At 43.3% G+C, this 17,341-nt stretch overlaps 1 protein-coding gene across 4 annotated transcripts in view; it reads left to right on the forward strand.

Annotated features, from left to right (window-relative positions):
- The window catches only part of IL12RB2 (interleukin 12 receptor subunit beta 2), a 74,960-nt gene that overhangs the window by 48,539 nt on the left and 9,080 nt on the right, over positions 1-17,341 (forward strand). For 2 of the 4 annotated variants that reach the window (XM_034653652.1, XM_034653651.1), the window contains exons 10-14: positions 6,589-6,789; positions 10,279-10,377; positions 10,468-10,626; positions 14,983-15,120; positions 16,747-16,887. In XM_034653652.1, coding sequence (XP_034509543.1) covers positions 6,589-6,789; positions 10,279-10,377; positions 10,468-10,626; positions 14,983-15,120; positions 16,747-16,887 — 738 coding nt within the window. The remainder of the gene's footprint in view (positions 1-6,588; positions 6,790-10,278; positions 10,378-10,467; positions 10,627-14,982; positions 15,121-16,746; positions 16,888-17,341) is intronic. The other 2 variants (XM_011228353.3, XM_019802517.2) reach the window with 1 other exon arrangement.

The raw sequence follows: 17,341 nt of genomic DNA on the forward strand, positions 1-17,341 counted from the left end.
GTTGCGTATAACACCCAGTGCACCATGCAATACGTGCCCTCCTTACCACCCATCACCAGTCTATCCCATTCCCCCACCCCCCTCCCCTCTGAAGTCCTCAGTTTGTTTCTCATAGTCCATAGTCTCTCATGTTTCATTCCCCCTTCTGATTACCCCCCCTTTCTTTATCCCTTTCTTCCCCTACCTATCATCTGGCCATATATAACTTTAAATACTAATGTATCTTTGACTAAAAATGTTTACCATTAGAAATGCATCCTCAGCAAATGATAAGTGCTTAAAAGTGTAAGCACAAAGATGTTTGTTGAAAAATTTTTGAAATAGTGAAACACCATGAATCTAAATGTAAAATAATAGATGTAACTGTAAAATAATAGAGAAGGGACTGGTTTAATATATCATGACTCTCACCTGCCTTAACCCCATACTAGGGTTAAAGTGATGTTGTAGCTATCCTTGTATTGGCAAGGAAGGATGCACATAATAAGTAAAAAGGTAGGCTTTCAATAGTATATATGGGATGATGCCATTTAAAATATGTATTTACATGAGTACACATTTTTTTGCATGGTAAAAAATCTAGTAGAATGTATGTGGAAATGTTAGTAGAGGTCATGACTTCATCATGGGACTACAGGTGATTTTCTTTCCATTTTGCTTTTTATATTTAAAAAAATTTTTTTTCTGTGGGTAAGTGCTGCATATATAGTTTTTAAAGTGAATTCTGTGGGGGAAATTGAACTCATACCACTATTTAGTATCCTACTGTTGTTAAAATGTAGAATGTCAGAATACCTTACTTCTTCAAATGTCGCTGCAGATAGGTCTTGAGGCTATTAACTTCATGAATTTTCTGGGTCTGTTCCAGGTGCTTTATTTCGATTTGGTAACGACTTCTCAAAATGGCATATTCATTATGTTAGAGCTGGCCTCTACTTTATCCATTCAACAGTCATTTACTGAGCGTATACTACATGAGGGAGCTAGAATCCAACAACTAGGTTAAAAATACTGTTGAGGTCCTCCAGTTATATTCAGTCACATGGGAGGGACAGACATAAACAAGGAAACTATGGTGCAGTATAAGTGTGAAATTAGAGGGATGCCCAGGTAACTAGGAACAGAGGAAAGATGAAGCATGGGCCTGGAGAGGATGCCTGTGACTGGGGTATGGAGGCAACATGTGACTGGGGTATGGAGAGACAAGTTGGTGGGAGCCAGGTGAGGGAGTGGAGGTGTGTGGGCATGAGGGTTTGCTTTAAATAAGATCTGAGCAAACGTGCAAGGTGAGGAAAAGAATTAGGTAGGTGGAGAAGAGTTTGGAGATAAAGGGGAGAGAGGAGTTAATTAATGGAATGAGGTCCATGGGGAGTGGGAAGATGATGAAAACCAGTGACAAAGAGAGAGGTAAGAGGAACACCTGTTTCTCCTGGATTTGACAGGTGTTGCATAAGGATGAGGTTCAATAAGGATGAACATACAGGGGAGGTAAGATAGGACAGTACTTGAACTGAGCTGTAACTAAGAGGGTCCTGGTCCTGGAAATCTTGGAATCTCAAGGGTCTATTGTCTCTCCTAAGACCACATCTTAACCACCTAATACAAACACCCAGTACTCTGTGTATCCCAGAGTGACATGGAGGACACATTGGCAAATTACAGCATCCCATCCTTGAGTGCTCTTGTCTCACACATACTCTGAATGATCTGTAGGAATAGCATACCATGATTTTGTCTCCCTCTCTTTCAGCGCATGTTCACACTACTTACATATATAGCTTTCCTTTTAGGAAAGGAAAGTAATGTGCCTCCCCCTCCCCAGGCAGAATTATGTTGGTTTTGAGAAAGTAGGGACAACTTTGTTGTAAAAAGCACCTGCCACAGCATTGCCTGTAAAGAAACATAAGAGTGATTTTGTTGGTTTACGATGAAAATCGAATGTATGCTCAACCCTGCAGTCAACAAGTAAAAACGTGTTTAATATTTCAGACCAGTCCCTGTGCTCAAGAATTCTTGAAACTACGGGAAGAGTCAGAAGCCAGTACAGTCATAAACAGAGACCCACACAGATGTCAGAAACAGAGGCCCCAGGAAGTGAAGGAAATTAGCCAAGACCATACATCCAATTAGTGGCAGAGCTGGACCGAAAAACCAGGCCACCTGTCTCTTAGGTGGGCATGTATTCCAGATACCTTATGAATTTCATAACTCTGTTCAGAAGCTCTCGGGGAAAAAGGAGATGGGAAGTTGAATGATTGAGGCTAAAGAAATAATTTTGAAAGGTGACAGAAAGAAGGTGAGCTGTTAGCAGAGTTCTGAAGGAGAGAACGTGCCCTGGCAAACATCATGGGAAGGAAATTCAGGCTGGTTCCTGGTAAATAGGATGACTCAGACAGGGCAATGCCAAGTTGATTTGCTTAGCTCATTGCTTTCTTTGGAAAGAAGGGCTCTTTGGCTATTTTAGCCCGTCACCTGCCAAAGGGTACTGGAACCTATAGGCGCTCAATAAATATTTACTAAATGAATGCATTTCATTCTCAAAAAAAAAAAAAAATCTTGTGGCATAGCCAAGACATCCAATACCAAGGCAAATGAATATAAGGGAACCCCTAGTGGGGAATTACATTCCCTGGCAGAATAGCCAATGCACAGGTTACAGGTTCTCACCACCAAGCACAATTCTGAGGATGCCACAAGAGGGACAGGATAGATGGCTGAGTGCAGTGGGGAATAGTGATATGGGGGAGCACTGCGGTAGTACTTTCTGGTTTTACTTCTTCTTCTTGCTTATGTTGCCCTGATATGATCATTGCTTGGACATTTCTGCTGTGGAGCAGGGAAGCCCAGAGAGCAGAACAGAGTAACTTCAGGGAAGCTCTGACACCTAACTGTGGAGGGGGTCTGAGAGCAAAGAGTACCTGTGAGCTGGCTGGCTCTTGAGATTTCTCCTGCCATCCACCCCATGTGCCTGGCAATTACAAAAGAGAGTAACAGCCTCAATTCCCCATGAAGAGCAGTGCCAGCCATAGAGGCATGGGTAGGTTCTGGAGGTACCAGGTGTAACTCAGGGAAGCCTGGGGACAGGTAGAGCTCAGGCTACATCCCTTGTGTAGGCTCTCTGGCCTGGAGCTTTCCACCCTGAATAGCTCCTCCTCCCCACCTGAACTTGCCTGGAGAAGCCCAAGCTAAGGGAAAACCTTCGCTCTCCTCCCACGAATGGTAAAGGCCAAGGTTGCTGAGCAATCCAAGAAAATAACACAAGATCCCAAAGGAGAAAATTAGGAGAAACTGAGAGGCACACATTCTAGGAAAGGCAACCTGTACCACAGGAAATCTCACTAATGCAACAGAAAGAACGAGAGTTTAAATAAGCATAACAAGTATCCTTAGAAAGATTAGGGAGGATGCTAGAAACATAACTCAGTCAGAATTAGGTGGTTATGAAAAAGCCCCAAATAAAGAGATTCAGTATGGAAAGTTCGTTGTTGAAATCAAGAACGCAGCCAATGGGTTGGATAGCAGAAAGGACTCATCTGAAGACTGAATGAGTGAGCAGAAGATTGCGTGAGAGACTCTTCCAAAAGGCATCCAGAACGGGAAAAGAAGTCAAAACATGAGAAAAGTTAAAACATGGAAAGAATAGAAAGAGAAGTTATGACAACTACTTAAAAGGAGCCCCAGTACCAGAAAAAACTAAATGAAGGGGGAAAATACTTGAAAATGTTTATAAAAAATCTTTCGGTGGCGTATACCACGCTGGTGTACCGCTCTGGAGCGGATGTCAGCAGCCGGGCAGGCTGTGCGCATGTGGGGGTGGGGAGGATACGGAAAACCTCGGCACCTTCCACTCATGCTGCTGTGAACTTAACACTTCTCTAAAGCCTAAGATCCGTTTTTTAAAAGTTTCTGCAAAAAAAAGGGGGGGGGACGGGGTGGAGAGAGAAAAACAAATTAGTGCAGAATGATCGACAGGATTGACCCCAAGAATACAAAGATGGATCAACATCAGAAAAATGTATTAATGTAATTCACCACAATAATAAAAAAGAGAGAAAAGGGATATGTTTTTAATGGATGTGGAAAAGTATTTGGTGAAAAATAATATTTTAGTAAAGAAACAGCACTTTATAGAAATAAACCTATTGGAGCACTGTGAAGAAAAAAGAAAAATTTTAGTTTTTAAAGACTTTCTACCAAAAACCTACAGCAAATATCATCCTAATAAAGATAGGTAGGCACATTCTCTTTAAAATTTGCAACAAGATGAAAACAAAAAAGGAATAAAAGATTTAATTTAAAGATTGGAAGGAGGAGATATTTTACGTGTGCCGCTAATAAGTTTACTACATGGAAAATTCAACAAGGGCAATAGATAAATTATTAGAACTAATTAGAAATTTTAGCAGGTTTGCTAGAAATAAGAATAACACACACAAATTAATGGTAGGATAAGTGGTAGAAAATAAGATGCCTTTTAAATTGCAAACTCAAGGTATAAAGTGTCTAGGAATTAGCCTGTAACAAAGAATGGAGGAGTTGGGGCTTTTAAAGAGGACCTGAATAATTTCAATGAAACAGTATATTTATGAATGGAACAATTTAACTTAATTCCAATAAAAAATACCAGCTGGAATTTCTGAGGACTCTGATACACTGATTCTAAAAGCTAGATGAAAGAATAAAGTGTCATGAGTATCCAGGACCACTTTGAAAAATGAAGGGAGAAATGAGGAAGGGATTTTACCAACCAGATAATCAGACATCACAATACCTAGTAATGTTAACAGTGTGTTCTAGCAAAGAAGTTGACCCCAGACATGGACCCATGAATATACGGAACTTGGTATATGTTAGGAATGGTATCACATTTGGAAAAATTGACTCACAGTAAGGAAAGATACGATAAAATCTATTCCTTTAAAAAAAAAAAGGCTTTTAGCTAGATTTGGATTAAAAATTTAAATGGGGGAAGGTAAAACCAAAAGCCAATAGAAGAAAATGTAGTTGAGTATCTTTGTGATCCCAGGATGAAAGAATTTCACAAACAAGACTCAAAATGTACAAGCCATAGATAAATTTACCTACATCAAAGTAAATATTTATGTGCAATGAACACATCATAAAGTTATCAGGGAGTTGAAAGAGTGAAGTATATTTCTAGTGTTGAAAACTAACAAATGATTGATATCTAGAATATAAAACCTATTTCTGTAAATCAGAGAAAAGACAGGAAACTCAACAGAAAACATGAGTTAAGTATATGAGCAGGGAGTTTACAGAGGGGGAAGTCAGATTGCTCGTAATATATAAAGAAAAGCTCAGCTTCATAAGAAATTGGAAAACGATTTATAAAAAAAAAAAAAGATACCAGAAAACCAAAATAAAACCGCAGTTAAATGCCCCTTTGCATGTACCAGATTGGCAAGCATTTGAAAGTCAGAGAATACCAGCTGTTGGTGGGGAAATAAGAATCCTCACGCTTTTCTTTTTTTTTTTTTTTAAAGATTTTTATTTATTTATTTGACAGAGATAGAGACAGCCAGCGAGAGGAAGGAACACAAGCAGGGGGAGTGGGAGAGGAAGAAGCAGGCTCATAGCAGAGGAGCCTGACGTGGGGCTATCCCACAACGCCGGGATCACGCCCTGAGCCGAAGGCAGACGCTTAACCGCTGTGCCACCCAGGCGCCCCTCACGCTTTTCTTGTCGGAGTGTCAACTGATTGGCTATTTTAGAGATCACTCTGGCCGTGTTTAATGAACGAATGTGTGGATTTACTCTATAATTGAGTAGCTCAGTGCAGATATATCCAGAGACATTCTTGCACAGGCACACATGAGGACATGCAAGAGAATGTTCATTGTATCCTTGTTTGTGTTAGCAAGGAGTTGGAAGGATCCTCCTCGTCGTCCCTTGGAGACTGGACAGAAAGAGGTGTGAGGTAGCTGTTGGAAGGAATGAGCTGGATTTACATATAACAGCAGGATGGACATATTCTGAAATATAATATTGAGTGGGAAGGAAAAAGTAAGAAAAAGCATTAAACTTACTCCCAGCACGTTTCGTGGAAACACAGAACACAAGCACAAAGCCACACTAACTTTCAAGGATGCGTAGATCTCTAAATAAACATCTAGGAGGTAGATTAGAAAGATGCATATATCACTACAGCAGGTACCTCGGGGACGCAGAAGTGCAAGATGAAGAGGAAAATAATTCCACAAATAACCCTGCACAGGGTCCTTGCACTTAAAAGAACAAATCTGAAGTTCTTTTTTTTTTTTAAAGATTTTATTTATTTATGTGACAGAGAGACAGCCAGCGAGAGAGGGAACACACGCAAGGGGAGTGGGAGAGGAAGAAGCAGGCTCCCAGCCGAGGAGCCTGATGTGGGACTCGATCCCCGGAATGCCGGGATCACGCCCTGAGCCGAAGGCAGACGCTTAACGACTGCGCTACCCAGGCGCCCCCAAATCTGAAGTTCTTAACGAGAAATTGGTTCTTCGTAGAACTTTGCTGGAATGAATTGTTTTTTATATCTTTATCCACCTGTGATTTTGTTTTTGTGCTTCCCCCTTCTTCCCTAAAAAGGGTTGCTGGCTCCTCGCCAGGTGTCTGCAAACTCGAAGGGTGTGGACAACATTATGGTGACGTGGGAGCCTCCCGGGAAAGCTGCACCTGCTGTCCAGGAGTATGTGGTGGAATGGAGGGAACTTCACCCCAGGGGTGGCACGCAGCCCCCTCTGAACTGGCTGCGGACTACCCCCTACAATGTGTCTGCTCTGATTTCAGGTACTTAATTGTTCACCTTTTCGAAAGCTATTAAGTTCACTTTTTTTTTAATAAGATATCACAGTTGGGAACCCAGAACCTTCTTCAATTATAGGCAGCTGCATAAAAGGGACAGTGGTGACCTAGAGTCCTTCAGGACAGCACCTTAGAATACAGCACTGCAGCCCCAGAAGACCAACTGATTGACCAAAAACTCTAGTACTTATGGAAAATTCATGTGCCTCACACAGAACCATATAAGACAAATGTATCATTGAACCAAACAAGCATGGCTGAAAGTTAAGTAGTAACCAGTCAGTGTGATGGTCACCCTTCATTTGGGAGTTTATGTAATTCTCAGAACAATCATGTGCAGTGAGTGTTTAATTATACCCATTGTACAGATGAGGAAATCAGGAGATCTTTCATTCTCAATTCTGCTGCACATTATTTGTGTGATAATAAATCCAGAATTATCTATATGGTAATCAGCATCTCGGTCCTCAAATCCAAATCTGTCAGTGGTTTCTATCAAGTGATAGAAAGCATGTGAAAAGATATTAAAATGATCGGACAGAACTTCATCAATGTCACTTTTAGGAATAAGCTCAACATAGTAAAAAGTGCAGGTTCTGCAACCAAACTATCTGGGTTTAAGCCCTGTCTCTGTCACTTAAGGCTGTGTGACCTATGGAAAATTACTTAACTTCTCTCTGCCTCAGTTTCCTTATCTGTCAAATGAGGAAAATAGTAATACTTACCTCATTGGGTTATTGTGAGGACTAACTGAATAAACGTAGAGAAAACATTGTGAACAGTGCCTCACGCATTTTAAGTACTTGATAATTTAGCTGTCACTGTTGTTATTATACTTGACAGGGCTAAGATTCTCATAGGTTTCAAACTCTAAATTCTATAATATTTTATGACGCCATGGCCATCATTACACCTGCCTGAGAGGATACGCATACCCTGCCTATGGAGACAAGACAAATGAAATGAGGGGCGCCTGGATGGCTCAGTTGTTAAGCGTCTGCCTTCGGCTCAGGGCGTGATCCCAGGGTCCTGGGATCGAGCCCCGCATTGGGCTCCCTGCTCCACTGGGAGCCTGCTTCTTCCTCTCCCACTCCCCCTGCTTGTGTTCCCTCTCTCTCTGGCTTTCTCTCTCTCTCTGTCAAATAAATAAATAAATAATCTTAAAAAAAAAAAAAAGACAAATGAAATGAGCAGAACACACCACAAAACAGTATGTGAGCTAGCCCTTAACCATGGATCTCTTTCAGTTTAGCTGTTCAGACTTCTCGTGGGTTGTGTTCAGTTGTCATCACTATACCTGAAGATAGTGTTGTCTAGATAACCCAGTGAACGTCAGAGGAAGATGAGCAAGTCATTAGGGGTCTGGAACTTTTAATGTGGGAATCATTTAGGGACACCTGGGTGGCTCAGTTGGTTAAGCATCTGACTCTTGATCTCAGCTCAGGTCTTGATCTCAGGGTCGTGAGTTCAAGCCCCGCACTGGGCTCCATGCTGGGTGTGGAGCCTACTTTACAATAATAATAGTAATCGTAATAACATTCTCTTCTATAGGGTCCCTCTTCTGCATGCTTCCACTGTATTTCCTCTGTGATCACTCCTCATTATTGGTCATAAATGTGTGTCTTCTCCCATACTTATTAGGTGAAAACAGCTTTCTGCAAAAAACCCACCAAAGAGGTAGTTTATAAACATGGAGTCAGAGCCTTTGCCCAAGGGTGCCAGATATATATGTATGCACAGGAGTAGTGGGAAATGAGCCCGGAAGTTGGGGCCAGCCTGTAGAAAGAGATAAAGATCTTAGAAATGTGGACGTTGTACACGGGACAGCAAAGCTGAGGAAGTTTTGAGATGAATTTTTGAAAGCTAATGATTAGGGCGTGTATGTGTAAGAATTAGCCAATAAAACAGGAGTCCCTAAGGTCCAAACCAGGGAATAAGCTTGTTAGGGCTCTCCTCTTCCTGCAAAGGGAAATGTCAGCTAAGTTGTGGAACCCTGCTTTGTTCCCTCCTCCTTTAAGGGTAGCGTGTTCACAAGAGGAAGCCCACAGCCTCTGCCCTGAACTCAGGTTTTGCATGGCAAAATGCAACGATACTATTTGCTTAATGAGCTCATCTGGAATTCCCACACCTGCACAAGCACGGTGGTTGGTCGGCTGCTTGCAGGACTAGAGACAGCAGCCAGGCCCAACTCTCTCCCAAATGAAACATGATTCCATGTTCCGTGTTGCCCTTTCAGCTTCTGGGTCTGCATGCCACCGCGAAGAATCTTTGGATGACTGGCTAAGCTGACTGTGTCCTTTTCTCCATATCACTTGATTCATGAATACAAATGAGAACTCACCATGGCATGGGTTTGAATCTCCTCGTGGTCTCTTCTGACAGTGCTGGTTGCACATCTGAGCTTTATGTAGGGTACTTGCTGAACTATTTAAGGGACAATGGATTTTCATATAAAACATGATTGAGTAAATTATTCTGTGATACAAAATTCCTCTTCCTCAAAAATGAAATGTTAAGCCCTCATCAATTGTCAGTGGAGGGGACCCGATCGGCCTATGGCAGGGCATTAAACACTGTGGGAGAGAGTCCTTACGCTGACCATATGCCCTATAGTTGCCTGGTAGCGATTCTCTCTCATTTCCCTTTAAATTTCCTTGGACATTTAAAGATCTGTCATGGGCAATATCCATGAAAAGGGTCTTTTCTTTACAGGAAGTAGAATCTGAAACTCATGGAAATAAGGAGTTTTGACAGGAATGAGCAGCTTGCCAGCCAACATCATGACAGACAGAAAACTGCAAAGTGTGGCATTTTAAAAGCTAGCAAGTAGCAGTAACATTCCCAGGTGTCTTCTAATCTCCCGGCTGTGAGGCAGGTGCAATCTGACTGGAGCACCGAGGGGAACGCAGGGAAGGAGGGACAGAAGGAGAGGTTGGATTGCCCTGAGTGCGCCCAGTTAGTCTCAGCCACATGGGGCCAATCCCGCTAAGCATGTCCGGAGTGAGAAGAGCTGTCCCGGTTCTGTGGCTGCAAACCTCCAGCCGCACTTCTCTGTAAACAGCAAATGATTTGTTTGTAGAAGTCCATGAGGTTTTTTTCTTGAAAGTGAGTTCTCTTTCAAAAGCAGTCTGTGTGGTTATATTTAAATCTTTGTTGGAAGTGCAATAGCTTTTGTCTCCTTAATCGTGATGACCCTGGAAAGACACTTCAGGTTGGCCTGTCTGTTCACCAGGAGGTGAAGTTGGGAGGTGGGGGCAGTGGCTTCCAGAAGCCATCAATGTGGCAAACCGGATGCTGAGATTTCGTGACTTAGGTCATCCCTTTACCCTCAGTCTGGACTGTACTTGAACTATCTTCAAACTAAAGAAAGCAAAGAAGTGCCTTGAATGCATCCATATCAGATACTTAACGGTCTCCCTTTAGTGACTCATACATGATGCCAAACCTGTTGTAAGAACTCCCTTTTCCCTGCAGAGAACATAAAGCCCTATAGCTGCTATGAAATCAGCGTGTATGCGCTGTCGGGGGACCAGAGAGGAGGCAGCTCCATCCGGGCTAACTCTAAACACAAAGGTGAGTCTTGGGACTTTTTGCCACGTTTTGCTTTATTTCGACAGTTTGGATTTGGAGGGTGACGAAAGCCTCCTGTGTTCTACTTTGCAGCACCACTGAGTGGCCCCCACATTAACGCCATCTCAGAGGAAAAGGGGAGTGTATTAATTTCATGGAATGAAGTTCCAGCCCAGGAGCAAATGGGCTGCCTCCTCCATTATAGAATATATTGGAAGGAACAGGACTCCAATTCTCAGCCTCAACTTTGTGGTATGTGTGAGAAACAAATGCAGTGGGGTCTTTTTTATTTCGGTGTCGGGGACACATAACTACACGCATGTGCATACTTACACACAGGTGCTAGTGCTGTGAGTGGCACGTAGTAGGTGCTCAGTAAATATTTGTGAAATTAACTGAATGAAGAAAAATAAAATATCTAAATGCACACATGCACACAGAGTTACTGAATGTGTTATGTGCCAAGCAAATTGAAGAAGTGAAGGTAATGAACTAGGCTCTCAGGAGCTGCTCACATGGGGAGATAGCATTTCAAAAAGCAATAACAGCACTTGAATACTATCATAGAGACCCTTGAGGTTTGCAAGGGTTGAGTTGGGAGAAATTTTGAATCCCCACATTTGCAAATACTATCATAGCATATTATTTTCTCCTTAAAATGGGTAAAATACAATACAGTTTAAGTAACTTCTTATGACCTATAATTATTCTATAACTCTAAAATGAAAGCAATTAAATTTTGGCTGGGACATTATCTCAAATGATTTCATCTCTCATTTATGTTGGAGCTCCAAGTCGCTTGCCAGATTTCATGTTCTAATCTTTGATTTATTCAGAGTCGTGGTTTTTTTTTTCTGGCTTGACCTTCTTTTTATTTCATAAGCCGCTGGCTTTCTTTCAGGAGCATTTATCATAAAGAAGCAATATTTTTATTCCTTCATGAGAGCTGTTAGGTCAGGGAGAATGCAGCAAAGCCACCCTGAGATGTAGGTGCCAGCTGTCTGCCAGAGTGACTTTTACCTGGGAAACTGTACAGGATGGTCCTTTCTCTTGACCTTAGAAGATCGTCAGTATTGCTTTTCTGAAAGTTATGACTCTTGATGCTAGTTAATTTTTATTATATCAATAATACTTGCACGTGGTAAAAAAAACATTCAAATCGTTCAGAAAGCTATACAGTGGAAATTCTTCCTCCATTCTTAGGCTATAGCAGTTCTTCACATGTTCTTCCAGAAAAAACTTAATGCACGTGTCAAGCATGTATTTGGGATCTTCATCTGTATTCTGATCTACATCTCGCTTTTTACCTCTCACTAATCTATCGGTCCAGATCAGTCCGTGTGGATTTGCATCATTCCTTTTTAACAGCTCTGTAGAATTCTATTATAAGGCCTTGCAAGCAGTCACTTAACTAACCCACCATTGATTAGTAGAATCTATCATCGAACACGGCTGCTTCCTACTGGGCCTGTCAGGGTAAGTCAGTTCGGAAGTGCACCCGAGAACCTGATGACTTCATTGACCTCTTTGTGGGCCATTTGGAGTTCTCTGTGTGAAATGTGCTTCTTCCCCCCACCCCAGTTGTCGTTTTAGCAGAATTTAAGCCACGATGCCTCTTAACAACCAACACAGTCAGTTGGTTCTTAAAGCTACTCTTGTACATGTTGAAGAAAATCTCTACCTTATTTTACTACAAATCTGATGAGTCTAAAGTCTATGTAAGGGCATTTTAAGTTTTATTTATTTATTTATTTAGTAATCTCTACCAACTTAAGACCCTGAGATCAAGAGTCGTACACTCCACGGACTGAGCCAGCCAGGCGCCCCCTGTGTAAGGGCATTTTAAAATAAGTTGAAAGGAGGTGCAGATTCAAAATCCTATTTCACACCAGTTTAAGTTTCCTTTTGTTCAGGAAGCACTTACTGATGTATTAGACCTGTCCCCTAACTTCAGAGAGCTGGCGGTCCACCAAGGGAGATGGTAGATCCCTATTGTATTTAGCAACCAGAGATCATTAGCAAATCCACAAGTACAGTTTCTAGAGAGTGGTAGAGGGCCGTAGGTTGAGGACGAGGGAAAAAGACCCCCAAGAGAGAGGCATCACACACACAGGAGGAGGATGGAGGGCCAAGGCAGAAGCGGCCCTGTCCTCTGTCTCTTGGGGCTGCCCCTGAGGCAAACGCACGAAGGGGGGATGGGGAGTGCGGTAGGAGCATGTGGTGCTGCCGGAGCAGAAAGGAGGGGTGCAGCTGGGGTGGGGCATCTGCATTTTCGTACCTTGCACAGGGGATTCTGTTGCGCAGCCCCTCCTCTGGAAACGCACCGATACTGCCGTGGGCGCCAAGAGCGTGTGTCTCTACCTGTGCACACGTTGTGCTTTGTTACTACTGGGCTGTTTTTGTCAATGGACTCTAAGCATCATGAAGGATGCAGCCACGGCAATTTGCTCACCGTTGTCTCCCTGTACCTACAATACAGCCAGGCATGCAGGAGGTGCTTCGTACAGTTTTTGTTGACTGACACGAGTGAATACGGCCCCCAACTTTGGTAAACCAATGTAGATTGTTAGGTTAGAACTAGTTTCCAGTCCGCGCAGCTGTTTTGTCTTGTAGCACTTGACCTTCCTACCTGCAGCCTTTCAAAGGACTGGCAGCTATCCCATCTCCCAAAATGCTGCCTCCTTGTTTTACCACCTGGGCCTAAAGTTTCAGACCCCTGCGGATTGAATGCCCCCCTTTATCTCTGCTGGAGGTCACAGTCCAGACCAGGCAGCAGAACCAGTATTTCTGGCATGACTTCTTTCTCCCATTACTCAACACAACCTCTTTTGCTAGCCAAACTTCTGGGGCCATCACCCACCTCACTGCTCCCTCCACAGAGTTACTATTTTTGTTCTTCAAAAATGTGTGTGTGTGTGTGTTTGCATGTAAACTTCTTTGGCCCAGCAAACCATTCAGATCCCTTCCCTCCTAATCTGAGGTCTCAGAGCCGACGGTGCCTTCACGCAGTCGGACAGTTGACTCTGACGCTCACTGATGCTTTGCTGCAGCAAGATGAGCAGAAGGTCTCTCCAAAATTAATGTTTTACTCTCCTGCCTCAGGAATAAGGAGAGATTTTTGAGTTTCATCATACTGCTTAAGTCTGGGCAAGCAACTTCGTCAGGTTAGAGTTGGCTTGCCACTTTCCACATGGTACTGTTTTCACAACAGGATGTTTAATACAGAAATTGCCCTGATAGTCACAGCTGTTAAGCGATCTGCTCAGGCCTCAGCCCCTTTGCGTGGAGTGGCCACGATAGTACAGGACTCCTTCTTGTTGGTTACCCATAGTAAACAGGGGTATGGGATCATAAGAGGTCTGTTTTCCCCACTCGAGGGTGAGCTCTTTGAGGCAGATTCTGTGCCTTTGTATCCTTGGTGACTTGTCCAGAGCACAAGCTCAATAAATATTTGTGACTGTTGAAATAAATTTAGCAAACAGGAGCGTTGTCTGACCTGCCCTGGGGTTTGTGAGCTGGTAGCTGATGTTGAGGCTCAAAGTGCTGGGTTCTGGTTTCCACCTTGATCACCAGCACAGGCGCCTGTCCGCTGAAGAGCCCGCAGGCTGCTCCTGCCCACGTTCTGCCCTTGACCTTGTAGTCCCCCTGCCCCCGCATCCCCAGCTTTTGAGAAGTCACTCCAAAACTCAAAGCCAGCAGATCGCTGGAGAAGATTGCCTACGTTCTGCAGGAGGAGAAAAATGATATCAAAACCCAAAATCTTCCCTGCTGAGACTCTGCGGGAGTGTTGAGAGCAAAAGGGACTGATAGTCTAGGCTTAAACTCCTGAGTAAATCTAAGTACCATTGCTCTCACTTTTAGATTTTATGTCATATTAAAGTAGATCATCGTATTAAACCCATTAAAGACCCGTGTCCAGAGCCTACCAAAAAAAGCAGAAAATCAAAATTAACGTTACTTAACTATTTCATTAACTGCTGAACTTAGCTTGCTTAAAAATTCCATGGAAAACAATTTGTGTCTTTAATTTCCTCCCCAAAAGTTCTCAAATATATCTTAAAATGTTGGAAACACTGTAGTCATAGGAAATAAAATGAGTTACTACAGCTAAATAATTTCAGAAGCAGAATGGTAGGGGCACCTGTGTGGCTCAGTCTGTTAAGTGTCTGCCTTTGGCTCAGGTCATGATTCCCTGGGATGGAGCCCGCCTGGGTGTCCCTGCTCAGCGGGGAGTATGCTTCTCCCTCTCCCTCTGCCCCTCCCCACCCTTGTGCTCCAGGGAGAGCAGGCATGCGTATACACTCTGTCTCTCAAATAAAATCTTTAAAAAAAAAAAAAAAAGTAGAATGATAAAAGTTCTTTCAAAAGATTTTACCACAGAAAATATAATTATTTAGGTATGCTGTGAAGTAGGACCTCCATAAATGACAGTATCTAGGGCCAATTAAAGTATTAAGTACTGATGAATTAGGACCATTTTAAAACCGCAACGTGCTTTTCTCTTTCAAATTAAATAAAGCATAACAACAGCAACAAAAATAAGTAAAAGCTCACATTCAAATATTTCCTTTAATACGTGCCTTTCTTCTTTTATCTTTATCCTTTCAGAAATTCCCTATAGGGTATCCCCAAATTCACATTCAATAGACAGCCTGCAGCCCAGAGTGACATATGTCCTATGGATGACAGCTCTGACAGCTGCTGGTGAAAGCCCGCCAGGAAACAAGAGGGAATTTTGTCTGCAAGGTAAGAAGCAACTTTAAAGGTGGTGCATCCACCCTGGATTCCTACATGGGTATACACTCCCACTACGACTGGCATAGAGATGATCAGTTTCTCTAATTCATTCATTACTTTCTCGCTGCTACCCCTTTGCACTTGCTGTTTCCTTTAACTGGAGTACCCTACCACTTCATGGTATGCTTGGAGATAGTACCTATTTTTCAAAACTCAGCCTGAATGTTTCCTCCTCCAGGAAGCCTTCCCAAATGCACCTCCATAATTCCTTCATAATGCACTACATTTGACGCCTGTTCGAAACTCTGAATCCAATAGGCAGGAACTGGTATCTGTTTATCTTTGCGGTCTAGGACGGTGCCCGGCACATGGTACTTGTTCACTAAATATCTGTTCCAATGACCAATGGGAATAATCTCAATAATAATCATAGCAGCTAGTGCATATCAGATAGTTACATGCACCGGTCATTGAATTAAGTGCTTTGCATACTGTATTTGTTTGCCGGGGCCCTTGTAACAAAGCGTCACAAACTGAGTGGCTTAAACAATAGAAATTGATATTCTCACAGTTGTGGAAGGTGGAAGTCATGAGTTCAAGGTGTCAGCAGGGTTGTTTCTTCCGAAGTCTATGAGAGAATCAGCTCATAGAATTCTCCCCTCCAGCTGAGGGGCAGTCTTTGGTGTTCCTTGGCTTATAGACCTCTGCCTTTTTCTTCACATGGAATTCGTCTTGTATGTGTCTTTGTTCAGATTTCCTCTTTTTATAAGGACACCAGTCATACTGGATCAGGGCCACCCTATTACATCCTGACCTTATCTTAACTAATTCCATCTGCAATGATCCCATTTCCAAATACAGTCACTTTCTGAGGTCCTGGATGTTAGAATAACATATGGATTTTTGGGGTGGGAAGACACAATTCAACCTGCGTAACACATACTTTTACTCATTTAATCCTGACCACTGCCACGTAAGGTGTCTGCTTTACACGATTGTACCTGGCCACAGTACCAGGAAGCACTCAATTCAAAAATGAATAAAGGAATAGGGGATTAGGATGCCTTTTTATAAGGCCCAGAAGGTACAGAAAGATTACCCAAAGACATGGAAGTGGCAAGTGGTAGAATGACAATTCAAACTCAGGTTTTAGTGACTTCGGTTGAATCGGAGTATATACAGAAGTGACATAGCTCACATGGGCTTGCCTCCGCGGGCTAAGTTGTGCTGTTCTCTCGGGCAGCACCTTCTGCATCTGCTCCGAGCATGAAACCAGCTGTTCTTCCTCCGCAACCATCATTCAGGACTTTGTTGTTCTATGCCAGGTACTTCTCCGCTGGGAAGCCTGACAAACCCCATCCTTTAGTACTCCAGTGAAAGCTAACTTGTGAGCAATTAATTGGATTAACGACCCAGCATTTTTCTACCTGTGGTACCCCAGACTTGTCCCATCTGCCCAGGAAGGAAGGCAGATGCTACAGAAATGTCAGATGGGGCTGATTGTGCAGAGAGGTAGCAAAGCTGCCTGCGTCAGCTCCCCACCCCCCTCCAGCCCTGGTGACACACATCTCTGGGGGGCTGGCAGGGCTGCGGCCTCTCATCCTTCCCTGCTCATCCTCCCTCCCCTGCCCCCAGCTCCACCTGTCCTGCACACAGCCAGAAGAATCTTTCTGCAAGACGCCTGCTCCACGCTGACAGTCGGCCTCCTGCGGCTCCCGTCAGTGGTTCCCCAAGGGCCTTCAAGCCGGAATTCAAACCGCTTCGTTTCCAAGCCCTGTATGATCTGCTCCTGTTCATCTGTCTGGCTTCGTCCTCTGCCACATGCTCATCATTTATCCTGGAAAGCAAGGCCAGACTACCTGCGGTTGCCCGATGTGCAGCACTGTTTCTTCTTTCCATGCCTTCGCCTAGCTCTGTCTAGTCTGCTTCCCTAACTTGTCTGCTCTGCTGGCTCCATCCTTCAGATCTGTCGCTTTTCACATCGTGCCGTTGGGAGGACATCCTGAGCTGCCTTGGATGTCGTTTCCCATGCCGATCCCTGCTACACTGCCTCGTACGTGCCTTTTTTAATGTATACCCCATGGCATCATGGTTTGTTTACATGTTTACACATCTGTCTCCCGGACTAGATTCATGACTTACGACAGCAGAGCCCATGGCCTAGTGACGTCTGCATCCCAGCACCTAAGAGGGCCTGATGCATTAATACTCAATAACTGGATGAAGTAAT

Source organism: Ailuropoda melanoleuca, chromosome 2, assembly GCF_002007445.2.
Source record: "Ailuropoda melanoleuca isolate Jingjing chromosome 2, ASM200744v2, whole genome shotgun sequence".
In the NCBI taxonomy this organism is placed as follows: Eukaryota; Metazoa; Chordata; class Mammalia; order Carnivora; family Ursidae; genus Ailuropoda; species Ailuropoda melanoleuca.